The sequence below is a fragment of the Sinocyclocheilus rhinocerous genome, unplaced genomic scaffold (assembly GCF_001515625.1).
Source record: "Sinocyclocheilus rhinocerous isolate Xijiao unplaced genomic scaffold, SAMN03320098_v1.1 scaffold1234, whole genome shotgun sequence".
Classification (NCBI taxonomy): Eukaryota; Metazoa; Chordata; class Actinopteri; order Cypriniformes; family Cyprinidae; genus Sinocyclocheilus; species Sinocyclocheilus rhinocerous.
In genome coordinates this window covers 840,379-868,016 of record NW_015656153.1, presented here as the reverse complement: position 1 = coordinate 868,016, position 27,638 = coordinate 840,379, and the positions used below count along the sequence as shown (strand labels likewise).

The following is a 27,638-nucleotide window of genomic DNA, read 5'->3' as shown; positions in this document are numbered from 1 at the left end:
AGTCCTGTACGTCTTTGTGAATTTGTGTTGATTTATTAGCTGCATGTTTGTTCAGTCACAGTCATCCTGTCATTTAGTTTTTGAGTTTTGAGTATCAGGGGCTCTGTGCGTTTGCTCCAGGCCACAGTGGAGAACATCATGAAGGAGAAGATGCCCAAGAAAGGAGGACGCTGGTGGTTTTCATGGAGGGGCAGAAACAACAGCTCCAAATCAGTACGTTTGCATTATTGCATATAGGAAATAATTGTGAATTGAATTAAGGGTGTGAAATGATACCAGATTTATCACAAGACTTTTTGACTTGGCAGGTTTGCAAATATTATATATGCAAAAAAAAAAACATGCAAATGAGTTACTGTCATTCCTACTGCAACAGGAATCAGCATCTGACCAGATTGAAGGTGGAGAGGATTCTATAAGAACAGCATCTGTGAGCAGGTACCTAATGTTTCATATTTAGAAAAACACAACATGTTCTGGCTAATAGATTAAAGGGTCATATTCTGCATTTTCTTAGCATATTTCAGCTGAAGTACAGTTGTATAAAAAAAACACCAAATACAAGAGTAGAGACAGAAGAGTCGCTTCCACATTCCTCTATGCCTAGCAAAGGCGTAGCAAAATAGTTTCGTAAAAATAGTAGTTCTGTTCGTAAGTACCACCAAGTCGTAAGTATGTGTAACAGCAGCAGCTCTGGACATGTGACCATAAGCGCAAATCTTATCGGTTTGTCAGTTTTATACGCAGTGCAGTGGAAAAGAGATTTTTTTTTTGCCTCTCCATAAAAAACTGTTGCATTGACAGCATGCAAATCAGTCTGTACAGACACATTAATAGCCATTCATTCAAATTATAATGTTGATCGCACCAAATATTTGCACTGGACATTCATATCAGTCTTTAGACAAGGTCTCTCGCATCCAAAAGTTGTTATTAAGGTTTACACTAACATGTTACACCATCTCTCAGGTCTTTAGAATTAAACAGACCTAGGGCCAGTTACTAACAGCTTGTGCCAGCCCAAACTGTCTTTTGGCATTAAAATAGTACTGTCAGGGTTTACTAAAAGCATGCAGTGAAGAATTAGTGCTGAAAAGGCATGGACACAGTTATTTTTGTGCCTAACCTTATTGAATATGCATTTGTAGGAGTTTCTCTTTCAGGCGCAAAATTTATGGGAGAGTATTCAAATGAGTCACGAACCGAGTTTTACTAACGTTTGCGCTCGTCAAATTACTGGTATTTGCGCCATTATTTAACGCCCCAAAAAAAGCATGTCGTAAAGCAGGCGGTAATTTGCGCTGCTCTTGGTAGACTGCGCTGGTCATTATGGAAATAAACAGGCTGTACCTGTATTCTTTAATGTGCGCATTGTCAGTAAATCACCTGCAGAATTTTCCCCTCCCATCGGCACACGCTAATTTGCCGTTTAGTAAATCTGGCCCTTAAACAGAAATACAGTTTTTGGTACTGTACCTTTAAGACTTCTATAGACAGTAACTACAAAATCAGGTTTTAGAATATGAACTCAATTTTAGAATGAGCTCAGATGCAGAGACAATTGTGTGACTTATCAAACAAAACATATTTTAGAAGACTGAGAATGTAGATTTTTTATAGAGTATACATTTTGACTGGTGGTATTTTTCATAGATTAAAGGATGAATCATCATCCAGTGAAGATGACAGTGAAGGTGCTAAACAGAATCCTGTGAGCAATCAGCCTGAAGTTCTCCACTGCACTGGAGGCCACTGCTACAGGAAGACACTTCGTTTGTCCTCAGAACAGCTAGTAAGCATCTCATTTTCCATAAAGCCTGTAAATTCAGTCACAGAATAGGTTATGGAAACCCACGCTACAAGCATGTTCCTCACAGGCCAGTCTGCACTTAAAAGATGGCCCCAATGATGTGGTCTTCAGCGTCACCACCCAGTATCAGGGCACCTGCCGCTGTGAGGGCACCCTTTATCTGTGGAACTGGGATGACAAGATAGTGATTTCAGATATCGATGGCACCATCACAAGGTGAGACTACTCAAGGCAACTTTCTGTGGCAATGTAATGGGTTTGTCAGATGAAAAAAATGAAGGTACAGTCTAAATTGCAAAATCTCCTTCAGGTCTGACACCCTGGGACACATTTTACCCACTCTGGGTAAAGACTGGACCCATCAGGGCATTGCCCGACTCTACCACAAAGTCAGCCAGTGAGTCCCACACCACACATGTGAGCAAAAAGATTTTTGGCCCATTTTAAAATGTCTAATATATCTAATTATCTTTGTCTAACAGGAATGGCTACAAGTTTATGTACTGTTCAGCTCGGGCGATTGGCATGGCTGATATGACCCGGGGTTACCTGCACTGGGTTAATGAAAGAGGCACCATGCTACCCATGGGACCTGTGCTGCTTAGTCCCAGTAGTCTGTTCTCTGCATTTCACAGGTTGTAACACACACGCAAAACATGTATAGGCTTTAAAAAATTGAGAGAATGCCATATTACATGTAACTGATGTCTTTTCTTTTCATTTCAGGGAGGTCATTGAGAAGAAGCCAGAAAAGTTTAAAATTGAATGTCTGACCGACATTAAAAACCTGTTCTATCCAAACACAGAACCCTTCTATGCTGCTTTTGGAAACAGAGCAACAGTAAGTACTAGTAGCAAGAACTGCTAACATGACCTTCATCTGATATATGCAAATTTCTAAGGAATGTTCTTCTCTCCAGGATGTTTATTCATATAAAGAGGTTGGAGTGCCTTTGAACAGAATATTCACTGTGAATCCTAAGGGAGAGCTCATCCAAGAACATGCAAAGACCAACATATCATCGTAAGTGATTGCAACAGTTCTGGATCTAATGAAAACATGTCTGTCTCATTGTAAAAGAAAGAAAAAGATATTTTGCAATAAAACTAACCCCGTTTTGTTTGTTTGTTTGTGACAATATTTTTATGATAATTATCTCATTTTCCCATTTGTCATTTAAATGCATTCAGACATTTTTATACTTTTGATTGTTTTTGTCAATTCCGTCATCAAAAATTACTAATAATTATACAAATTTAAAAATAAACATATTTAGCATTAAAACGGAGCCTGTTTTAAAATTATTTATAATTATTATTTATAATAATTAAGCCCATATTTCCTTCTAAAGTCTCATTTAAATGCATCTGGACATTTCACGTTTTTGTCATTTCCATTATTATCAATGATTCTCATCAGAATCTAACAGTAGATAATTTAGTAGTGTCTAATAGTTTAAAATTAGTCAGTCTGACAGTAAATTCATCTGTATATTCTTGTGTGTTTTAGTTATGGACGTCTATGTGAGGTCGTGGATCATGTCTTCCCTCTTCTGATAAGAGGGAACACCGCCGACTTCCCCTGTTCAGACACCTTCAGCCAGTTCACTTATTTTTTAAACAATCTTTATATTCTACCAACACCAAGACCTTTACCCAGTTGTGTCTATTGTTTCTATCTTATTAAAGGATGAAATGGACTGTGTATTATGAAAGCACTGTATACTGAAATATGTCTCTAGCAAATGAATAAGGTTTTTGTGTGATACGTACTGTAAATGGACATGCTCTTGTTTATTCTTAAGTCTGTGGTTTTCCATGGTTATCAAGGAGCACATTAAATAAGCACTGATGTGATGCATGAATGATGAATGGGCTTTAGGGATTGATTTTAAAGAACTGTGTAGTTTAACGTATACCGTGTTATTGTTCTGCAATGAAAAAACAGAGTATATGATATAGATGTGTGCAACATGAAAATGCAAATTGTACTGATCTCTAATTGGTTCAGTTGGTGATACAAGCTTATTATGACAGGTGACTGCTACAAACTTCAACACTGTGAATGATCAGGTCAAACATAGATTGTTTATGCTCTTTCTACCTATCTTACAATATTTAACATCTTCAGTTCATTAAGAGTTCTTATTCTAAACAAAAAAGCTGAATAATATAAGACTGTGTAACATGTTCTCTGTTTATATGAATGGTAACACCAATAACATTCAGTTGTAAAAGTTTTTGTTCTGTTTGCAGTCTCTATGGAGTTTTATATTCTTTCTGTGAAAGATCTTGTTGCCGAAGTTGTGGCAGTTGAGTTTGTGTGTCGTTATGTTTAGTGTTGAGATGTAAAACTACAGTTGTGTGTATATTTTAAGATGCCAGATCTCAATGTGTAAATTAAAATCCCATTACATGAATCCAAAAAACATGCTTTTTATGTTTCTTGTTTATCTGTGCCATACGGAAACAACCTACCTTGGTGTTACTGTAACTAAGCAGACTGAGTACAGTTCATAGCTTCTCGTCAATAGTGTTAAAAATCACACTGAATAGATTCTTCACCTCTTCAGGTCTTATATGACGAGCTTCAGTTTCCCTTTTCACGCAGATACTCGGCTAAAATACAAACATTATTATCAAATAGTTGAGCAGAAAAGTTTATTTTGAAAAACTTTTGTGTAAGATTTTAGCTCACCTAGTTTCTCAACTGCTTCCACACAGATACTCGGATACATGCTCTGTGAATATGTGGCAACAATCACATACAGTGCAGTTCTTACCAATATCAGGCCATGTCCTTCCTAAACAAAAACAGTAATGAAAAATCAGTGAATGATGTGTTTACATTTGCAACTTTTATTATGAGTCAATGAGGTGATGCACTTTTTTTTGTTTGGATCTCGTTGTTAAAAATATCCAGTTTATACAGACACTCTTTTCATTTTTGAATTAAAGTTATTATTAATATTATTATTTTATTTTTTTTTACTTTTATTTTTTTCTCAAATATGTTGAATGTTGTTGCTGTCTAGAGAGGAAAAAAGGTCTAACTGAAGGGTCGAACTGTTGGCATTAGTAATTTGATATAATATTGTATTCCTTAAAAAAAAAAAAAGATGAAGCAGTTTTGTAACTGAAAAAACTTGTCATATGTGACAAAAAAAAAGGGGCAAAAGAAACGGAAAACTATGAAAAGGGACGCGTTATAGGCTGCACAACTTATTAAGTGGCTTAACGTTACATTGACTGGGTTTACTTGTTGGAAATGCATATTTTTGAGCAGGTCTGATTAAAGATTAGAGTATATTTAGTGTGTTACCTACATATTTTGTGTATATGGAGTGTTTGTCAGCACGCACACAGGTGTAGTGTTTGCTCCTGAAGTCGAGTCCTCTCTGCCTCGTTACATTCACGTGCTTGAAGGCGTCTAGAAACATCTGTGTTTGTTCTGGACAGACCTGTTTGAAGAGATTAAACTGATTCACCTAAATGGACATGTCTGTTGTAAACAAATATTATCGATAAAACCTTAAATGATACATGTTTGTCTGTTGGAATGCACAGAGTTGCAGTAAACTTACTGTAAAGTTGGACGCTGCCGTTACGTCGCCAGTTTTCGCCACAAATATCGCTGCGGACTCTACATGTTTTGTGTCAATGAGACAGCCTTCTAATAACTTTGGAAATGGGTTCATATTTATACGTAACACATTACCTCAGAAAGTGCTCGAAACGTTTATTAGATATGGTGTGCATTCACAACAACAAAGTTGCTGAACGCTGTCGCCCTTAACAACCGCCTGACTCGTGAATATTAACAGAGCCCTAATTAATATTCATGACTATTGGCGTATGTATGACCGTATATTACAGACAAAAAAATAAAAATAAACTTGTCCTCTTACAATTAATAAAACATTTCATTTGTAGTGAAGACAATCACCCAGTATACTTTACAGTATTTTAATTTTATTTGCATCTGAAGCTGATTTTGTTGCATATTATTTGTGCTTAGAGGTCTAACTTTACAGTATTTTAATTTTATTTGCATCTGAAGCTGATTTTGTTGCATATTTGTGCTTCGAGGTCTTTCTGACAATACAATATTTGTTTTTCAAAACTAATACTTCGCAAAAAGGAAACGAAAACTGGCGAGAGAAAAAGATAAAGAAAAACGGGTGTAAGGAAAAAATATTTTAAGAACAAAAACATTTTCAGAATATTCAACAAACTTTATTACATTTATATTTAAAACTAAAACAAATAAAACCTAAGAGACAAACTCAGTGACTCAGTCCCTTGAGTAAACGTTCATACTACTCCAACTCAGCAAAAATATACAATATTAACACCTTTTCTGAATGCTTTACAGCAATCCAGATATAGTGGGCAGCGTAAAATGTGAAGATAGTCCAAGACGCATAAATTAACATAAATAAAACTCAAGTCAAGCACGCGAAATCAGCAGTGTTTAGACCTTTAACCAATCATCTCTGGTTAATCACCTCATTTGTACCTTCCTTCCTACATAAAAACTAGTAAGCTCTGCAAAAAAAGTTCCTTCCATGTAACACAGGCTAACAAGCTGTTATACGATTTTATAGAGGATCAACTGGCTGGTGCAAATTAATTCTATAATGGTGAAGTTAAATGGAAGAACTGGCAGGTAAGGCAGATGGATAATGAATGAAAAAAACACCACCTGGTTTAGTGTTGCTGATGAGAAAGTTCAAAAAAGTTCTCATCAACTTCAGGTCTAGGCAAGTTACGATTATAACAAATATAGCTTTCTGTACAGCAATAAAGACAGTATATTTGAAGCAAAATATAGGTCCTGAGACATCTCTACATCCAGTGGTAAATTATTTAGGCAATAAAACTAACAAAACAAAAAAAAATCCCAAATTCTCCCTTTTCGTTCCCATGTCACTTGGTCAAAAATCAAAACTTGGCAAAGTTGTGAACGTTAACTCTTCTTCCTTATGGTCACACATTCATTAGTACGTTCCATAGTAGTTGAGAACATTTTAAGGCAATCTTGAGATGCTAGTGTTGAGAAGCTGTGCTTGAAGTGCAGTCTTTAAGAGACATCCTCTCTCCTCATCATTTGGGGGCTTTGTGGTCAAACAGCTGCAGGTCAAGCCGAACCCAAACCTCTCCAGTGGGAACTTCATGAAGCAGCAGCCTCCTAGTGGACGGACCTTTATTTTCAAGCTCTTTCTTAATAGTGGCTACAGGAACCTCAGTGCGACCTAAGAAGTCTATGGAGGGAGAAAGACAAATAGAACAATACCCGTTTTTAGGGAATGTGTAATTATACATGCTAAAATACTAAGATACGGTAGTTCAGTTTAAAATTAAATTATGTAGAAACAGTATTATACTTGCTATTTTTCACACTCACCATCTGGTGAAAATTGCTCCCGCTCAAAAATCGTAATACAGAGGACATCTTGATACAGGTCTTTAATGTGAAACTGACAATTGAAGCTCCACTTGGGGTTGACAGTGTCATTGATGGTTCGGGAAGTGTAGCACTGAGAACCCATGGTCACTTCACAGTATGGATTACTCTTTCCTAAAAAACATTGCACAAGTATTAACTAATGTTCTTGGAAGATAGTTTTTTATTTATTTATTTATATTCACCATTATTATTTGTTTAATAAAACCACTCACCATTTGGTTTGGAGGATTTTAGCTCTGTTGCCTCCAAGATGGTAACAAGCAGGCGACCAATTCCACTTGCTTTCATTGATCGAGCTGTAAAAAAGTATTGTTATAATCATTTACATTTATTTAAAGACCATGACATACAGTGCCAATCAAACGTTTGAGGTCAGTAAGAATTTGTAATGTTTTCGAAAGAAGTCTCTTATTCTAATCAAGGCTGCATTTATTTGATCAAAAATGCAGTAAAACAGTAATATTGTGAATTATTATTATAATTTAAAAGGTATATTTGTAGCAATAGACAACAATACATTGTATGGGTCAAAATTATCGATTTTTCTTTTATGCCAAAAATCATTAGGATATTAAGTAAAGATCATGTTCAATGAAGATATTTTGTCAATTTCCTACCGTAAATATATAAAAACTTAATTTTTGATTAGTAATGTGTTGCTAAGGACTTCATTTGGACAACTTTAAAGCTAATTTTCTCAGAATTTAGATTTTTTTTTTGCCCCCTCAGATTCAAGATTTTCAAATAGTTGTATCTAAAAAAGCACACATATTAACTAATGTTTTGGGAAGATTTTTTTATTTTATTTTTTATAATATTATTATTATTATTTGTGACCCTGGACCACAAAACCATTCATAAATAGCGTGGGGAATATTTGTAGCAATAGCCAACAATACATTGTATGGGTCAAAATTATCGATTTTTCTTTTATGCCAAAAATCATTAGGATATTAAGTAAAGATCATGTTCCATGAAGATATTTTGTCAATTTCCTACCGTAAATATATAAAAACTTAATTTTTGATTAGTAATGTGTTGCTAAGGACTTCATTTGGACAACTTTTAAGCTAATTTTCTCAGAATTTAGATTTTTTTTTTGCCCCCTCAGATTCAAGATTTTCAAATAGTTGTATCTCAGCCAAATATTGTCCTATCCTAACAAACCATACATCAACGGAAAGCTTATTTATCAACGAAAAATTGACCCATATGACTGGTTTTGTGGTCCAGGGTCTCATTTAATAAAACCACTCACCGTTTGGTTTGGAAGATTTTAGCTCTGTTGCCTCCAAGATGGTGACAAGCAGGCGACCAATTCCCCTTGCCTTCATTGACCGAGCTGTAAAAAAAAAAAGTATAAAAACATGAACTTAGCCAACCTGTTGTAATAATTATTTATATTTATTTACAGACTATGATATACACTGGCAATCAAAAGTTTGGGGTCAGTAAGAATTTATGACTTCTAACTAAACTTCTTTTAATGTTTTCGAAAGAAGTCTCTTATTCTAATCAAGGCTGCATTTATTTGATCAAAAATGCAGTAACAGTAATATTGTGAAATATTATAATTTAAAATAACTGCTTTCTATTTTAATACATTTTAAAATGTAATTTATTCATGTGGTGGCAAAGCTGAATATTCAGCAGCCATTATTCCAGTCTTTGGTGTCACATGATCCTTCAGAAATCATTCTAATATTTAGCCAACAATACATTGTATGGGTCAAAATTATCGATTTTTCTTTTATGCCAAAAATCATTAGGATATTAAGTAAAGATCATGTTCCATGAAGATATTTTGTCAATTTCCTACCGTAAATATATAAAAACTTAATTTTTGATTAGTAATGTGTTGCTAAGGACTTCATTTGGACAACTTTTAAGCTAATTTTCTCAGAATTTAGATTTTTTTTTTGCCCCCTCAGATTCAAGATTTTCAAATAGTTGTATCTCAGCCAAATATTGTCCTATCCTAACAAACCATACATCAACGGAAAGCTTATTTATCAACGAAAAATTGACCCATATGACTGGTTTTGTGGTCCAGGGTCTCATTTAATAAAACCACTCACCGTTTGGTTTGGAAGATTTTAGCTCTGTTGCCTCCAAGATGGTGACAAGCAGGCGACCAATTCCACTTGCCTTCATTGATCGAGCTGTAAAAAAAAAAAGTATAAAAACATGAACTTAGCCAACCTGTTGTAATAATTATTTATATTTATTTACAGACTATGATATACACTGGCAATCAAAAGTTTGGGGTCAGTAAGAATTTATGACTTCTAACTAAACTTCTTTTAATGTTTTCGAAAGAAGTCTCTTATTCTAATCAAGGCTGCATTTATTTGATCAAAAATGCAGTAACAGTAATATTGTGAAATATTATAATTTAAAATAACTGCTTTCTATTTTAATACATTTTAAAATGTAATTTATTCATGTGGTGGCAAAGCTGAATTTTCAACAGCCATTATTCCAGTCTTTGGCGTCACATGATCCTTCAGAAATCATTCTAATATTCTGATTTAGTACTCGAGAAACATTTCTTATTATTATCAATGTGCTGCTTAATAAAATACTGTGATTCATCTTTTCAGAATTCCTTGATGAATAGAAACTCCAAAACAAAAGCATTTTTAAATAGACATCCTTTGTAACATTATACATTAATTTACTGTAACTTTTGATCAATTTACTGCACCTTACTGAATAAAATTATTCATGTCACAAAAATATTACTGACCCCAAACCTATGGATTGTTGTGTATTAGGCGAGTACTCCTATTCAGTGTTCCAAATAATAAATAAAACTTACATTGATAAGCCTTTTCCCGTTTCTTCTTCTCTGTCTCAATGAATGCTTCTGATGCCGCTTTGATCTTCTGAACCCATGCAGTCCTAGCAGGATTCCAAGGAGATAAAACATTTTGTGTCATAAAATGTTGCTTGAAGCAAAAAGTAAGTGTTTTCCCTAAACATTCATTTGCATTAAAATTCTGTCAATTCCACTTGCAGTGGCATTTCAGCAGCATGAAAAGCGGTTGTTTTTTCTCTACCCATACAGTGTGGCTATAACAACATTCCTTTAAGGGTTCATAAAGCCTCCCATAGTGTCCAGTAAATAGTGGCTTGCTGATAAGACTGATAAAGCGAGCAGTCGCTGAAACAGACCTCTCGTTAATGTTCTCAGTCTTCAGTGTGTACACACGATCTATGTGGGAAATGTGGAAGACGGCCTCATCGCTGGACGGATCTGACGGAAGCTTCACCAGAACTTCATTGAGGAACACAGGCTAGGAACACAAACATACACAATACCCCAGAGCTTTTTTTCTTTTGTTCATAGGTTTAACCATAAAGGAACGCTAATCTGTAAAGAGGAGTGGAACCCTACCGTCTTATACATCTTGTACTGGGTGTTGGACTTGGGGCTAAAGAGCTTGTCCGTTCCTGAGGAACTGAACTGCTTGACAGCTTGAGTGAACAGCATAAAGTCGTTGAACAGAAAGATGTATAACTCCTTGTTGCTCTTGGTCTTAAACACCTTCCCGCTGTGCAGCAATATACGAGGACCCAAGCAGTTGGTCAGAGAGTTGAAGGTCAGATTCTAGACAAGTGGCACAATAGAAGAATAAGAAATCTAATACACAGCGGTACATGAAAGTTTAAGCCAAAGTCTTTCAACCAATCAGCCCTCAAATTTTATGGTACCATTCAAAAATTTAGTCAGTAAGATTTTTAAAAAATAAATTAACACTTTTATTGAGAAAGGATGCATTAAATTGATCAAAGAGATAAAAGATTTTCAAATAATTGCTGTTCTTTCGAATTTTCTATTCAAAGAATCATGAACAAATATGTATCACTGTTTCCACACAAATATTAAGCAGCCCCATTGTTTTCAACATTGTTAATAATACAACATTTTTCTTGAGTAGCAAATCAGCATATTAGAATGATTTCTGAAGGATCATGTGACACTGAAGACTGGAGTAATGATGCTAAAAATTCAGCTTCGCCATCACAGGAATAAATTACATTTTAAAATGTATTAAACGGAAAACTATTATTTTAAATTGTAATAATATTTCACAGTATAACTGTTTTTACTTAATTTTTGATCAAATAAATGCAGCATTGATGAGCATAAGAGACTTCTTCAAAAATCTTACAGACTAGAGAGAACTATTGAATGGTAGTGTACATCTAGACGATAGCTTATGACTGATCCAAATGTCACATGACTAAAATACTGTGCTTTTTTTGTACCTCTGTGATGCCTTCACACTGCACATGGGACTGGATCCACTCCAGCCTGTCAGAGGTCTCCTTCTCCCTGACACCTTCGTTCACCTGAGAGCACAGCAGCTCTGCCTTCTCCAAAGCCTCTCGCAGCTGATTACAGTCCATGTGACTGTCTGGAGTACTTTCCAGGATCTGGACACACAAATACACACAAGTATTGGTTAACATTAACAATGCACTAATCATTTGCATTAATGATCAACATCTAAAATAACAGATATAGAATAATGAAACAGATCTAAAATAAGTTATTTTCACTGTACTCACATTTTTAATATGGAGAGGATAGCGAGTGATCCTTTGCATAGGTTTGAGTAAAAAGCTAGACAAAGGCATTCCTTTACAACGGTAGTCTGTAGCAATTTTCTGAAGAAAAAAAAAAAATATTACAATTAACATTACTGCCAAGAAAATATTTAAACCAAAAACTCACATTGATGATGATATAAATTATGCACAATTATAATATTATTTTATTATGCTATTAATCATCACTATACATTATTATAATACTTGGGATATATGCACTTTCAAAAATGTATATGCCATACTGAAAGACCATGAACTGCAAAAAAAACTAATATTACTTATATTTCATTCAATAAATAAATAAAATCATTAAAATAAATAAACCAAAAATATAGCCTTTCATTTAATAAGATATCAAATAAATAATGAAAAAAAAGTCTTAAGTCGCTTGGGTATAATTGTAGCAAGAGCCAACAATACATTGCATGGGTCAAAATTATTGATTTTTCTTTTATACCAAAAATCATTAGGATATTAAGTAAAGATCATGTTCGGTCCGTGTACGTTTTGATCATTTCATCTCCTATTTGGAACGCAATAACGAGAAATGAATTTACCAGTCTCGTCTCGTCTGGATTTTTCAAGAATACGTTATGTAGGGAGATTTTATCCGTCCTTACTTCAAAACATTTCTTGAAAAAAATTGGGGTTACAATAACGCAATTGAAGTGAATGTGACAAATCTTAAAAGAAAAAAGAAATAAAAAAAAAAAAGTTAAAACCCCAAACGAAAAATGAGAAATCGAGCCAAAATCTCATTTTCCTTTTGTTAAACTAAACGGAAAAACGAATAAACTAGCCGTTTTTCCATTTCTCGTTATTGCATTCCAAATAGGAGATGAAATTATCAAAACGTACACGGACCATGTTCCATGAAGATATTTTGTAAATTTCCTACAGTAAATATATCAAAATGTAATTTTTGATTAGAAATATGCATTGCTAAGAACTTCATTTGGACAACTTTAAAGGCGATTTTCCCAATATTTTGATGTTTTTGCACCCTCAGATTCCAGATTTTCATATAATTGTCTCTCGGCCAAATATAGTCCTATCCTAACAAACCATACATCAATGGAAAGCTTATTTATTCAGCTTTCAAATGATGTATAAATCTCATTTTCCAAAAATTGACCCTTATAACTGGTTTTGTGGTCCAGGGTCACATATAGCTTTGCATAATTTTGGTTTGGTAAAATTAAATAAAGCTTAACGTCTATTTTAACATAAGTATTTTTAACTGTTTAAGTGATGTATGTGAGGCTACCTTGAGGAAAGTTTTGAAGTCTGGCTCCTGATCGGTTCTCTGTTGCAGCAGCGTGGCACCGTTCAGCTGGCAGCTGCAGAAGCGGATGTAGGCCTGCATGTGTGACAGCTCAGAGGCCAGGATGTCTCCGATCATGTGAACAGGCATGTTCTCTCCCCCGGTCTTTTTCCTTGCTTTCAGTGCCCTGACAATGCACACATCATGCATGATACACTTCACATTGGTAAAAGATAAAAAATATTTAGTTAAGTTAACCTCACATACTTGAGCATCTTGGAGTTGCACTGGATAAGCTCCCTCCAGTTGACAAATATCATGTTCATTTCAGCCTCAGTGAGACGACCTGATTCAGACATGGGCTTGTAGAAGACCTTAAGAAAGACAACAGGAAAAATATAATTTTATCTTCATAAAAAAAAAAATTATGTATTATAAAATATTTAATTATTACATTAATAAATGTTACAAAAGATTTCTATTTCAGATAAAGCCGTCGCTTCACTAATGGCATCGTGGAGGATGTTTATAGTGTCAATAAGAATTGGTGGCAGAATTCATTCCATTATTAACAATCTTGAAAAATAAGTACATTTAATATAGTGAACACCAGAACAATTTAATTTATATAATATAATATAATAATTTTTAAATATAATAGCATTTTTATTCTTATTCTTTTATTTTATTCTTATAATATAGCACCTGGGTAAAAATAAAACAAACAACCAAATAAAATGACCCAACAGGCTGAACCCAGCATTTGGGTTAAAAAAAGAACCCAGCATTTTTTAGAGTGTATATGTGTGTGTATATATATATATATATATATACACACACACACACACACACAAACACATATTTAAATCAAATATAATACAAATTAATTTAAAAAAGCACTATGACAATCCAAATGTACTGTTTTGCAAAGTAATACAAGTATTTTACTAATTCTATATAATTATTATACTATTTTATTACACTATTATTAATTATTAGACTATTATTACACTACTTGGGATATTTGTACTTTCAAAAATTCATACTGAATATGGCAAAAAAGCTTAATATTATTCATATTTATGTAATTAAATAAAATCATTAAAATATATAAACTGAAAATACAAACTTTCATTTAATAACATACTAAATAAATAATGCAACATATAATAAAGTTAAAAAAAACTTCTTTTTTTTCATCTTCATTGCTTCATTTTGGATTACTCATCCTGGTATTGTGGTACCACTAAAACGGTTGGCACCTCTTCTGTAAATTGCTTGTTTTATTCATATTACTAAGTTGATTTGGCTAAAACGGTCTGCTAAATAAATAAATGTTAATTAGTTGATCTGTGACTGTGTACCTCAAGGACTAGCTGTAGGTCTTCATTGTATTTCTCCTCTGTCTCAATGAGCTCGTGGATGTATCCTTGCCGTTTCTTCTCCTGCGGGCTCATTGAATCCAGAGTGCTCTGGTCAGCACACCCTACAAGAAAACGGTACAGGTGAACTCACCTAGACACTCGAAGCCCATAAACACAACAAAACACACACAAACTGACAGCTGCAGAAGATCCTTCAACAACCTTACTGCAAACACACTCAAGCACACTTAAAAGGAAGATAATGTCAGTCGCAGCGTGTTGATGACACTTCAAACCGCTCCAGCGTCAATCCTTACCTGTTGATGGTCTGTCCGTTTGACCATCCGGGGTGCCTTTAGTGGTGCCTTCATCGTCCACATCCCAGAGCCGTAAAAATAGCAGTTTACCCCCTGAATGATCGCTCATTTTTACGAGCTGTGCTTTGTAAATCGGCTCATTTACTGTAATGAACACTGCAAGCATGCAGGATTATTCTGTTTTCACCCATAATACAACAGTAGGATAACTATAACTAGATAGCAGTGAAGATTAGCTAGAGGAATACTATCAGTAATTCACTAGAAATTCATGAAGGTGGTGAAATATATGAGACACCACTATCTAATTAAATATGAATAATGATCAAACAATTAGATCATTACATGGCTACATTTTACTGTAGATGATAAAAAATTTGAATATTTATGGGCTTTTTTTCACTTTTTAAAAATGCATATCTGAAAGTGTTTTTTGGCACTGAACTCTTGTTACAAAAATTAAAAAGGAACGACGTTTGTTTTTTTTCCAAAAGACTTTAATGTCTAGATTTCTTCAAATCAAATAAGTACAAGATCCAAGTATTTGAGATATCTTAGGTATTATTAACAACATCCAATAAAATGACATTAAGGCAAACATTGGTCCACAACTTCACAACTATTTGCATAGTTTCCCATATATTATTAACAAATCTGTTTATACAGAAGCGAGTCATGCACAAACATGGCATATAGCGCAGTAAATATGTAACAATACCACCTAAGGCGAAAGCATTGTGCTTAAAATAGCATCAGCAGAACTATATTTGCAAATACACCACAGACAGTAACAAGTTGTCTTTCATTTTTGTTCTTACATTGAATTCAAACTAAAACTACTGAATATAAATCAAATGAAAGCAAAAGAGTGAAAACCATCTACAGATTCAAGGTGAAAGTGTCTCCAAAAAGTGACAGCTGTTTGTTCTTTAAAATGTCAAAGTGCCTTCAATAACCAGAGACTAATAATACTAAGATTAAAGTTGCATTATAACCAGCGTATATATGTAAAGTGTATCATTCATGTGATTGCGATGACATACTGAGGCAGTTTCACACTTTGTAACATGCCTTAAAATGTAACATCCAAACTGAGGAGCAACAGCTTTACTGTGAAATCTCACCGTCCCAAAATGACCGTATAAAAGAAGCTGCCACCTTTAAGAAACTTTAAGCAAACTAAAATTTAAGAAAATTCAAAAAAGGAAAACCAGATTTACTAACCCCCTACAAATCAGTTAAGATCGGTCCAGATTACCAGTCAACTGAATAAAAAGCCTTGTTTTAGTTTAAAAGAAATAAGACTGGTGAGGAAAGATACAGGAGGGTGATTGGGTGAGTAAATGGTGGTTTCAACAGGACCGCCTCCACTGTGAGAGGGGGATAGTGGGTCTCTTATGGATGAAGGAAAGGAAAGGTGTTACGTCCCTACAGAGAAGGACACAAATGAAGAACAAAGTCGAAGCGGAAAAGATTGCGTGAGAAATAAACGTGGCCAAATATGGAGTTTGAGAAGAGGAAAGGTCTAACATTCGATTAGATACTACATGTACAAGTATAAAAGACTGGAAACACCCTTTCCATTATAACTGCAAAAATAAAATGAACCATAAAGGCACCATAAAATAACACTAAATATCGATTATATTTAAAGCAGGATAAAAATGTCATTATAATAATGTAATGAAATTGTAATACACTCCGTCATAAATACAAATCATTTCTTATAATAAACACCCACATTTAAGGAGCATAGACAGCAACAATTTTTTCTTTAAATAATCTGAAACCAATTTAATTTTCAAAAAAAAAAAAAAAGAGTAAATTTTATTGTTGCAAACACAACCAAAAACCTGCAAAATGATTAAAAACACATAACCAAAATAGACTGGTCTGTTTATGGGTCTCTACTTACAATGCTGACTGGGGTCAGAATCAGAGGTGGTCATTTTCACATAGTTGGTAGGAATCAAGCCCGTGACTCCATTGAGCTCTCCTTTCCACCAGTCAGGATCGCTTTTGTCCAACACGTTGATAACTTGACTCTTCGAGAAGCTCAGCTCGTCCTCATTCGCGGCGGTGTAGTCGTATATGGCAATGACTTGGCCGACTAGAGTGAGGACAGACAGTGAGAATGAGGAGAGATTCACCAAAAAAAACAACCTTGGAAAGCTGTTCTGTTTCTTACCAGCCGCAGATGCAGGTGTAGATTTGCCGCTGTTTGAGCCTAGAAGCTTGACGTGTGAAGCAGGGAACCAGCCCTTCTGACGCTTCTTCCCCCTGGCCTGAAGACACAAACAAAAACTTTTGCAGCTATTTTGAATTTTGTTTTGTTTTTTATCATCAATTATTGTGTGTGCAATTCCAGATATATAACTATTGACAGTAAATTAAAAATCAGCTAATAACTGAAACACACCAATATATCATAACCAATATATCCATTATAAATAATATGGGCCATAAGATGGAACACATGGAAAAAGCATCAAGTAAAATCATTTAAAACTGTGTTTTATTAGTTCCTTGATTAACATAATTGGAGGTAATGGCTCATTTAATGTATTTAAAGGGATAGTTCACTCAAAAATGAAAATTCTGTCATTAATTACTCACCCTCATGTCGTTTCAAACCCGTAAGACCTTCGTTCATCTTCGGAACACAAATTAAAATATTTTTGATGGAATCTGAGAGCTGTCTGACCCTGCATAGACAGCAATACAACTGAAATGTTCCCAAGTCCAGAAACATAGCAAGGAGATCTGTAAAATAATCCATTTATTTTTTATTCAACAATTCGTCTTCTCCGCATCACCCTGTAGCGCCATTTTGGAGAATATCAGCTGGACGTAAACAACTTATGCTGTTCTGTGTCAGCTGCGTCACGCCGAATCAGTTTCATATGTTGTTGTGATTTGATCTGAATGAAAACAGCGTATCCATGTGACGCAGCTGACACAGAACAGCATGTTGTATTTTGTTGTTGCATTCAAGCAATTGACGCCGAACTGCCGTTAATTCAAAAGTGAAAGTAAAATGCGCATGGCGCTTTTAAGCTATTTAAAAGTGAAGGAAAGCGATGAAAAGAGGGAAAATTAAAACAAACTAAAAACGAACAATTGCTTTACTCCGAATTGCCGCTATTTGAAAGTTAAAGTAAAATGGGCACACCCAAAAGCGAAGGAAAGCGAGGAAAAGCCCCCGCGGTGATACCGGTGTTGTCACACGTCGATTAACCGGTGGGAAAATTTCCTCACCGTCACAACCCTACTATGCAGGGTCAGACAGCTCTCAGATTCCATCAAAAATATCTTAATTTGTGTTCTGAAGATGAACGAAGGTCTTACGGGTTTGAAACGACATGAGGGTGAGTAATTAATGACAGAATTTTCATTTTTGGGCGAACTAACCCCTTAAGCAGCATGAACTGCTCACTCACCTGCAGTTCCCCGAGCCACCAGCCGGAAGGGTTCTTGGTGAGGATGAGGATGAGCTGTCCTGGGGCTAGATTCAACTGCTCTGCACCTGCAGCTGTGTGCGCAGTGGTCACCTGGGCCACTTCTACAAACAAAATAACACATTATAGGTTAAAATAATTATGATTCATTACTGTGATTTCATTTTGACATATAACTTTATGTTGTTATGTACTTACCTGGTTTCTTTGCAGGTGTTCCAAGTTTACCAGAGAGACTTGATGCCTAACAAGGAGAAAAAACATGTATTATTATCACAAACCAACAACATGTATAAATGTCTTTAAATACAAAAATAAAATTACATCAGCCTCCTTTGGCTTGACGTAATTGGAGGGGAAGACTCCTGATCTGTCTCCAATGCTGCCTCTCCACCACTCCCCTTCTCTCTCTGATACCAGGATGGTGTCTCCCTCGGTGAAGGTCAGGTCTCCGGGCTCAGGGCTCTCGTAAGTGTACAGAGCCACGTATTCTGATGACAGGATCAACATACAAACACGGTTCAGGGTAACACGGATCACAAGGACAATACTGATGTCAAGAGATTAATCTGTGGTGTGTGTTCACAAGCATAACAGACACGAAATACAAAGGAAATGAATATACTGTACACACACAGGAAATAAATGTCTGGGTTGCCCTCAAAGAATGTTTAAATCACACTAAAGAATCAATTATTAAATAACTAATTACACTACCGTTCAAAGGTTTGGGGTCAGTAAGATTTAAAATTAAAATAAATAAATTCTTTCCCTCAGCAAAGATGCATTTAATTGATCAAAAATGACAAAAAGTAAAAACATTTATAAAGTTACAACAGATTTCTTATTAAAATAAATTCTGTTCTTTTGAATATTCCATTCATCAAAGAAAAAAGATTTACCTCAATCAAAGGACTCCCTCAAAAAAATATTAAGCAGCACAACTGATTTTAGCATTTATAATAACAATAAATGTTTCTTGAACAGCAAACTGGCATATTAGAATGATTTCTGAAGACTGGAGTAATGGCTGCTGAAAATTCAGCTTCATCATCGCAGGAGTAAATTACATTTTAAAACATTAAAATAAAAAAAGTTGTTTTAAATTGTAGTAATATTTTGAGATATTACTGTTTTTACTGTATTTTTAATAAAATAAATACAGTGGAGAGAAAGAAACTTCTTTCAAAAAATATTAAACATAACTAAATAATAAATTTTAAAAAAATCTTACCAGCTCCAAAACTTTACATTAAATAATAACATAAGAAATTTAATAATTGAGCGATCTCCATAATGTCAATTTTTGGGATCCACAAAACTACATTTTGTTTCTTATTATATAATAGCAAATAATTTTTATGTTGCAGTACCATATGCAGTATTGCACCAAAGATATCTTCTCTTAGATACTAAGGCAAGCTGTTCTTAATCGCAAACTGCTTCAGACTCTCATAACTGCAAAGTTTCCCAGTGGAAAAACCGAATGTATTTTCTCTTACCTTCATAGCTAGATCCATCTGCGGAATCAGATCCATCAGTGGAACTATGGGGGGAGGGAAATTAAACATTAAAGAAGCACCAAACAAGGTGATTGAATAGTGTTTCAGGAGAAAACTGTTAAATGCCAAATGAATAATGACAACTGCAAACAGAGAAAGTAAAGCAACACAACATCAGAATTAGTCTCTTTGCAGGAACCTCTGCACCTCAGGACACCAGTGAGTTTTAGTATGCAAAGAATCACTTGATTTAGTTTGAAAATACCATTTCACATGAACTTTTTCCACAGACAAAGTACATGTAACACTCACAGCTACACACTCGGTCTATTTTGGTCACAAACACTTCAGCATTGTTATTATTCATATTAAACCACTTGAGCACAGTGTTTGTATTTACTCTGCTTGTGCATCACTGGCGCTCAGCACTGTAACATAGCTTTTGGGGAACCACCCCTGAATCCTATTAAGCTCTCCAAGCCACCAGTTCTCCTGCTGCTCCAGAACTGTGATCACATCATCTTTGGAGAAGTTGAGATGGTTGTCCTTCTTTGCGGTCCATGAGCACAGAGCTTGAGCTTGCACATTCCCCACCACCTGAAAACATGCAGCAAATGTCATTGCATTTCACCACAAGGAAGTTGTAGCTTACATAAACACTATGCGGTTATTCTCAAGGAATCCTGCATACCTGACCATGGTTGGAGGAGGCGGAGCCTGTGGCAAGGGTGGGGGTGGGGGTGAAAGCGGAGTTCAACCGTGATCCACTCGGTCCGTCGCTCAGTTTGCTGGTGAAGAAGGTTTTAGAATATTCCACATGTTCTACCATCATGCTCAAGATTCGAAATGAAACCGTGCATCTTTATGAACTATATTCACACAAAGTCTTAACATTGACAGATAATTTTTTCCATTTGTATTTTTTTAAGACTTAATTAGACAATGCGAAAAAAAAAATTCGTAATAGTTTATACTTTCAGACTTGGTGTGAACATGTCTTGTACTCAAAATGCATTTTGCTTGTTTCACATGAAAGACATGCAGTTTGTAGCTGTGAATGTTTTCTATAATGGCTCTGTACCCACATGCACCTTGTCTGTGAGTGCAGATTGAGAAAGATTGTACAAATGATTGCGCAAGAGATGTAAATGAAGCATTTGAACAGTATGAGGTAGTCAGATTGGAGATCACACCTGACAGAGATGGAGACCTGTGGCTTTAGGGCTTGTTTGGCCACGAGCGGAGCCTCTGATTTGGCCTGCTTCTCCACATAGCTCTCAGGGAACCAGCCCATCTTCCCCTGCCGACTGCCATACAGCCAACCCTGCTCTCGCTCTGTGCTCTCATCCACCTAAACAAACACAGATCCAGCTGAGTAAACTCTAAATCTGAATCTTACGCTGACGAGAGTTTCACAGCTTCACTACATGTTCCCACAATCCCTTTTAACACTGAAAAAAAAAATCCAAATTGCAATTATTTTCAATGCCAATTGTTATTACCGCAACACAGACTTTGTACTGCATTACACACACACACACAAAAAAGAAAAAAGAAAAAAGAAAAAAAAAAACATACAAAGAAAAATAATTCTGAAATTACAGATAAATATGAGAACACAACACACCATCAGAATGTGTGTGTGTGTGTGTGTGTGTATACTTAAAGTTTAGGGGCCGGTAACATTTTTTTATGTTTGTGAAAGTCTCTTGGTCACCAAGCTAAATTAAAAATACAGTAAAAACAGTAATATTGAGAAATAGTATTACTATTTAAAGTAATTGTCCCTCTTTCTTTATCATTAGCCATAGAGCAGCCACTACTACTACGTGTTCCATGTCACATGATTCTTCAGAAATCATTCTAAAATGCCGATATAAAGGTCAAGAAAAATGTTGTTGAATATTTGTATTTTTGTATATTTATAAAACCATGATACATTTCAGGATTTTTTTTTTATATAAAGTTAAACAACAGTATTTGTTTGAACTATCAATCTTTTATAACAATGCAAAATTCTTTATTGTCACATTTGATCTATTTAATGTGCTAAATAATAGTATTAAACCACATCTACACCGAACGCAACCGTTGTACTGCAACAGCTAGAAGCGTTCTACACTGTGACGCTGCAAATTAATTTGTCCTTTAAATCAGTAGTAAAAGCACTTGGTGTATGTCAGAAATAGAACGTGGCATCAGTTAAAAAAATAAAACTTTTTTGTATATATAAAGGTTTCATTTTCTTCAAAATATAATAAAGAAAAGGCTAAATCTAGCATCTTATATTTTGTCTTCTAGATTTTGGGGCAGACGATTGGCAAGTTTTGTGAGATTTGCTCTCAAACTGACCTCAATCAGGTCATCGCTTTCAAAGGAGAGCTCATCATCGTTTCTGGCAGTGAAGGGGTAGAGGGCTTTAAACGTTGTCAGTGCCGCTGATCTCCTGTGCTGCGTGCCAAGAGGATGTCTGCTGCCTGAAATCACGAGGATACTTTCAATCATTCCAATCATATCAGAGATAACTTAACTAGCCATGCTGGTTGATTTTAAATCTTACAGTACGCTTTTTCTTACCTTTCCTCTCCTCCAGGCCGCGCAGAAGAGCAGCAACAATGTCTGATTTAACAGTGTTCTTCTTGTTCTGTTCATCGTCTCTCAGTCTTACGGCTGCAGCCTCTTCCTCCTGCTGTTTCTTCTTCCTCTCCTCATCCTGTTTCCTTTGCTCCTCCTCCCGACGCCTCCTGTCCTCCTCTTCCTGCTTTTTCCGGTCCTCCTCTTTTCTTTTTCTCTCCTCTTCTAGTCTCTTCCTCTCCTCTGCATCTCTCATGGCAGCCTCCTGTGCACGAAGTCGCCTCCTCTCCTCCTCCTCACGCTCCCTTCTTCTCTCCTCTTCTCGTCTCTCCTCCTCTTTCTTTCTCCGCTTCCTCTCCTCCTCCAATCTTAACTCCTCCTGCCTCTTTCGCTCCTCCTCCAGTTTTCTCCTTTCTTCCTCCAGTTTTCTCCTCGCCTCCTCCAGTTTCCTCTTTTCTTCATCTCGCCGCCTGCGGTCCTCCTCCTCCTCCTGCCTCCGTTTCTCCTCAAGTTTGCGTTTTTCTTGTTCTCTCCTTTCTTCCTCTTCCTCCCTGCGCCTCCTCTCCTCCTCCTCGCGGGCCTTGCGCTCTCGTTCCGCTTGTTCTCTAGCAGCCTGTAAACGAGTTTGTCTCTCCCTCTCCTCCTCCTCATGAAGTTTGGCTTCTCTTTCCTCCTGTATTATCTTCTGTTTCTCCTCCTCTTCACGCCGCAGTTTCTCCTGCCATTGCTGCTCCTTCTCCAGTTTGATGCGTCTGTATAATTAAATAATTTTTGCTTGTCAAATCCTGAATTCTTTTGAAGTTCCATGTGAGTGTGAGTGTTCTATAGGGGAAAAATTTTTTTTTTTTTAAAACTTACTTCTGCTCTTCCTCTTCTCTCCTCTTCTTTTCCAGTTCCTCCTGCTTGCGTTTCTTTAGCTCTCTGATTTTTTCTTCCTTAATGGCGCGTAGTTTTTCCAAAGCAGACTGTTGCGTCCTCTGGCTCTCTCGGAGATCCTAATTAACAAACCAAAAGATTATGACACACTGAACTCAACTGTAAGAGACCCAAAACAACCCAATTTACATTCTTAACACAGATACCTGATTTTTAGCTTAACTTTTAATAAAAAAGAAAAACTGTCATTTAGACCATAAGGTAATGCTTTTAGCAAACTTGCACACATCTGACTCCATTCTGGTATGCAATGCATAATTTTCCACATTCCAAATCCATTTAGACTAGTTTCTCGTCATCGAATATCCTTTTTCAGTCAGAAGGACATAACAATAAAAGGATTCACGCTGACTTGTAAGCCAGAATGCACTCTAAAACATTGCTGTCTTAGTTAACTATAAAAAAATTAAACACAAACTAATAAAAATGCCAAAAACACAAAATGAATAAAACTTAAACATTTAAATTAAAACTAACACTAAAAAGAAATACTAATTTAAAATATTAATAAAAACAATATAGTAGTCTACCAATGATGCTAAAATAACACTGCTCCTATCTGACACTTTTTAAAATAAATATTGCTAATCCTATTGCGCACAATTCACGTGTGAACCTTTTCGAATAATAATTTAAAAATTCATGTTTCCCACCTCTGAAATGAACTCCAATGTAAACAAGATAGGATAGACAGGAAATATTATAAATCACTAATACAGTATCACATAACATGTTTATATTCAATCCCACCCTAAATTATCTCCCACTGAAATATTGTTTCACTTAGAAATGAGTCACATTATGGAAGTTAAATGCATTGTGAATGGAATTTTATTCTGCCTTTAATCCATCCCTGATAATATGTGCAGGAAAGAACCTTTGGTAATGATCTAAAGGTGAAGCTGCTACAGTAAGAGTGAGCAGGAAAAGGGAAAAAAAGAGACCTTCAAAAGGAAGAAGAGATTGCCGAGGCAACTCAGTAAAGAGAGCAGGCCTTTAAGCATGCAGTCATCCATTTCCTCAAACTGCAGCGAAAGCCAGGGAGAGACAGACAAGTAGACAGACAGACAGAAAAGCTCTACAGCTAGTGATACAGACACAGGAACAAAAGCATAGGGGTTACTCGCATTAGTGTCATCAGAAGCAGTCTATATGCTGTTAGCACTGATCGGTTAAGAAAGACTTGTTACAGAAATGCTAAATAGCTGGGGACTAAAATATTTTCACTCAAGTTAAAATGTCCTCTGTCAGTCAGCATCTTGTAAAGTGCAACTAGTCTAGCTAAACATGCAGCTCAGTTTGTGCTGCTCTGAATGGTTTGCATGTAATTATTAGTCATGGCTGAGTGATATTAATGGCTTACCTGGATTTCTTTCTTATACTGATCTATATCTGCTAATTTAACTGCAGTTTCCTTCTCCAAAGCATTAAGCTGTTCTTTAAGCTTTCGACAGGTAAGATCCTTGTCTTCTACATTCCTCTGTAAAGTTTTAACTGTTGCAGCTGCATCAGGAAAAAAACAAAACAAACAAACAAACATACAAATTGTTGGTGCTCTCACATTTACAGGGAACAAAGTTTATTATTATTATTATTTTACAATTCAACACATCATTCATGCTTAAGTTTTTTTGTCACAATTCCAGATGCTTGTATCAAAAGAAAAAAAGAAAAAAAAAAAGTTTAAAATAGCAATACTTGAGGAAGGGGGGGGGGACATAATTGGCCACGTGTCTTACTAGGGAGGTTGTTCAGACTCGGGCTGCGGAGTCTGTCATTGAGTTTTTGCTGTTCTATGGTCGACTGTCCCAACTTTCTTTTAAATTCCTGCAAAAATCACATACAAGTCATGATTACTGCTATGCACTTATGAAGCAATCTACATCTAAAATTAAGATTTTTTTAAGAATAAATGGACATTTTAGTATAAATTAATAAATAGAGTTAACTTGAATACACAAAGACACATTCAAAATTCATGGGTGCTGTTACGGATGCAGCAGTCAGACCTCCAACTGTTTCTGCAGAGAGTTGATTTCTGTGATGCAGGAGTCTCTTTTCTGGTTGATCATTTCAAGCTCATTTTTATGAATTCTCTTTTTGCCTTCAGCATCTCGAAGCTTGTCAGAGATTTGTTTCTGCTTGTTGCCCTAAAAAGAGAGGGAAATATTTTATCAAGCACGCTGTCCATTTCAAAAATAGGAATTATAATAATTTTGTACGTAATAGAAATGTGTTGTTAAATTGAATGTGCTTGGTTTCACACATAATGAGTCTAGATGAAATGTAGTGGTTGATAGCATGATGTCCTAAATCCTCACCACAGCCTCCAGCTCCATCTCCAGACTCCTCTTCTTGGCTCGGAGCTTGATGATCTCCTCCTGCTCCTCACTCTTCTGGTTTAGGAGCTCCTGCTTTCTCCTCCTCTCCCACTCAAGCTGCCGCTGGCGCTCCAGCTCCTTCTTGGCTGCCTGTAAGGAGCATCATAGCAATGGGTAGTAAAAATGTTTTCCTGAATTTTGTGCATCTATATAAACTTTTTGTGAAATGTAAACACATTTTGGAAAAAAGAACCTGAAACATCCTCTCACCTCCTTCCTCTCCAGCTCTTTGAGTCTCTCCTCCTCTCTTTGTCTCTCCAGCTCCATGCTTCATGCAAGTACTGGGGAGGGCAAACACCTACCAGATGGCAGCTAGCTGAGTCTGAGTAAGCATTGTTGTAGCCATTGCAGTTCTCACTTGAGGACCTGCAGAAATGAAAAAAAAAAAAGCAATAAAAGAATTCATATTGATGCTAATTACCATTTTCATAGAAAATGATTTTTACTAGATTATAGGGAGAAAAATGCCTATTTGCTGTTTTAGAAACTGTCTTTTTTTATTGCTGTTTTTTACAACCAGCTTGTTGATACTGTTGCTGTACTAAAATAACTGGTCTGACTAGAGCTGGTTGATATTCCTAAAGTCACAATGCTGGAATCCTCCTAAACCATCAACACATTACGACATCTAGAAACTCTTTTCACACAGAAAAATGAGTGTCATTCTCAAATTACGTGTAACAAAACAGCTTGCCCCTGAGATGTAGGTAGTGGGATTAAACTTAATGCCATAAACCTGTGAAATAAACCTTACAAAATCATGTTGTACCCACGTCCTCATTCCTGAAATTCTCTAGTACATGGGTCTTTGTCATGAGGTATGTAAGTGATACAGTCAACTGCTTTGCAGATGAGCCACATGGGTGTGGATTGCCATCCTACTGCACTACTAGCCTTCAGCTAAAGTCTCTACATACCACATTAACCGTATAATCATGAGATTATCACAGTAATCACATTTTAAAAGTTTTGTCCCCAGGCATCCTTAAGAGAACATATAGTACCTATAGTACATTAGTGCTATCTGAACTATCCGTTTGGATATTATTTGCATATTAATAAGACAAACAACCGTTTTCTTTTTAAAATCCTTTGTAAATAAATACCTGTTAGATAACCAATCATTTGCTTGTCCAGGCTGTTAAACTGCTGCCTGTATTTGAGTCGCGATGCCTGTGGGACGGCCCAATCAGAAGGGCCGCCCATAGGAGAGTTGCTGGCCAATGATGTGGAGGGGGAGGAGTTTGAGCTGTAGACATAAGTACACAAGTCACTTTGTGTGTGGATAGAATTATGTACACAGTCAGTGGATTAATTATATACTATAAAGGTCTATGCGTGGAAGTTCCTGACCTGCTCGAGCCCAGGTCCAGCAAAGATGGAGTGGCAGAGAAGCCCAGTGGAGAAGAGGAAAAGGAACTTGAAACCGGGAAAGCTACAGAAAAAAAACACAAACAAACACACCTGAAAGAAAAATGTAGGCAGTGACACTCGTTCAGAGACAGAGTGTACAAGCAATTAATGAAGGAACACATCATGCACGAGAACATAAACCGCAAAGTTGTCATTTTGAGACGGTTTATGCATAAAGAGCTGCTTGTTAAATCAAGATATAGCTCAGTCTTATAGGTACAAGCTGAGCTAGTCCTGACACATGAAGGCTGAAGCAGAGAAAATGCTGACTGCAGTAAGAGATCAGTGTCATTTCACCTTTAGCACATTATATATTCACAGGGGCTCTTGGCTTTACAACACATCCACAATGACAAAACACTATCATTCAAAAGTATGGGGTCAGTAAGATTTTCAAATGTTTTTGGAAGAAGCTTATTTAAAAAAAATTAAAATAAATGTTATAAATGTTACATAATAAATGTTATTATTAACAATGGTACAATGGTATGTAATATATATATATATACATATATATATACATATATAT

At 35.8% G+C, this 27,638-nt stretch overlaps 2 protein-coding genes across 2 annotated transcripts in view; one reads left to right on the top strand and one right to left on the bottom strand.

The window, feature by feature from the left end:
• LOC107719498 (phosphatidate phosphatase LPIN1-like) overlaps window positions 1-3,420 on the top strand; it is a gene marked incomplete at its 3' end in the record, with an annotated part of 31,033 nt that extends 27,613 nt beyond the window's left edge. Inside the window, exons 18-26 of the mRNA XM_016526917.1 lie at window positions 86-213; window positions 377-438; window positions 1,654-1,792; window positions 1,878-2,026; window positions 2,121-2,207; window positions 2,293-2,445; window positions 2,537-2,651; window positions 2,731-2,834; window positions 3,321-3,420. Of these exons, the coding sequence (XP_016382403.1) occupies window positions 86-213; window positions 377-438; window positions 1,654-1,792; window positions 1,878-2,026; window positions 2,121-2,207; window positions 2,293-2,445; window positions 2,537-2,651; window positions 2,731-2,834; window positions 3,321-3,420 (1,037 nt within the window). The remainder of the gene's footprint in view (window positions 1-85; window positions 214-376; window positions 439-1,653; window positions 1,793-1,877; window positions 2,027-2,120; window positions 2,208-2,292; window positions 2,446-2,536; window positions 2,652-2,730; window positions 2,835-3,320) is intronic.
• Window positions 3,421-6,052: 2,632 nt separating this feature from the next.
• The window catches only part of LOC107719497 (intersectin-2-like), a 32,205-nt gene continuing 10,619 nt past the window's right edge, over window positions 6,053-27,638 (bottom strand). Inside the window, exons 7-37 of the mRNA XM_016526916.1 lie at window positions 27,050-27,131; window positions 26,803-26,945; window positions 25,999-26,062; window positions 25,907-25,964; window positions 25,637-25,786; window positions 25,325-25,465; window positions 25,055-25,142; window positions 24,679-24,818; window positions 23,238-23,374; window positions 22,383-23,131; window positions 22,158-22,282; window positions 20,999-21,156; window positions 20,497-20,593; window positions 20,206-20,402; window positions 19,806-19,849; window positions 18,628-18,794; window positions 18,502-18,547; window positions 18,286-18,407; window positions 17,034-17,130; window positions 16,761-16,955; window positions 14,529-14,650; window positions 13,432-13,538; window positions 13,168-13,351; window positions 11,859-11,957; window positions 11,556-11,723; window positions 10,681-10,893; window positions 10,458-10,579; window positions 10,102-10,184; window positions 9,359-9,442; window positions 7,218-7,391; window positions 6,053-7,074 (exon numbers count right to left, since the gene is read on the bottom strand). Of these exons, the coding sequence (XP_016382402.1) occupies window positions 6,917-7,074; window positions 7,218-7,391; window positions 9,359-9,442; window positions 10,102-10,184; window positions 10,458-10,579; window positions 10,681-10,893; window positions 11,556-11,723; window positions 11,859-11,957; window positions 13,168-13,351; window positions 13,432-13,538; window positions 14,529-14,650; window positions 16,761-16,955; window positions 17,034-17,130; window positions 18,286-18,407; window positions 18,502-18,547; window positions 18,628-18,794; window positions 19,806-19,849; window positions 20,206-20,402; window positions 20,497-20,593; window positions 20,999-21,156; window positions 22,158-22,282; window positions 22,383-23,131; window positions 23,238-23,374; window positions 24,679-24,818; window positions 25,055-25,142; window positions 25,325-25,465; window positions 25,637-25,786; window positions 25,907-25,964; window positions 25,999-26,062; window positions 26,803-26,945; window positions 27,050-27,131 (4,514 nt within the window). The 3' untranslated portion in view covers window positions 6,053-6,916. The remainder of the gene's footprint in view (window positions 7,075-7,217; window positions 7,392-9,358; window positions 9,443-10,101; window positions 10,185-10,457; window positions 10,580-10,680; window positions 10,894-11,555; window positions 11,724-11,858; window positions 11,958-13,167; window positions 13,352-13,431; window positions 13,539-14,528; window positions 14,651-16,760; window positions 16,956-17,033; window positions 17,131-18,285; window positions 18,408-18,501; window positions 18,548-18,627; window positions 18,795-19,805; window positions 19,850-20,205; window positions 20,403-20,496; window positions 20,594-20,998; window positions 21,157-22,157; window positions 22,283-22,382; window positions 23,132-23,237; window positions 23,375-24,678; window positions 24,819-25,054; window positions 25,143-25,324; window positions 25,466-25,636; window positions 25,787-25,906; window positions 25,965-25,998; window positions 26,063-26,802; window positions 26,946-27,049; window positions 27,132-27,638) is intronic.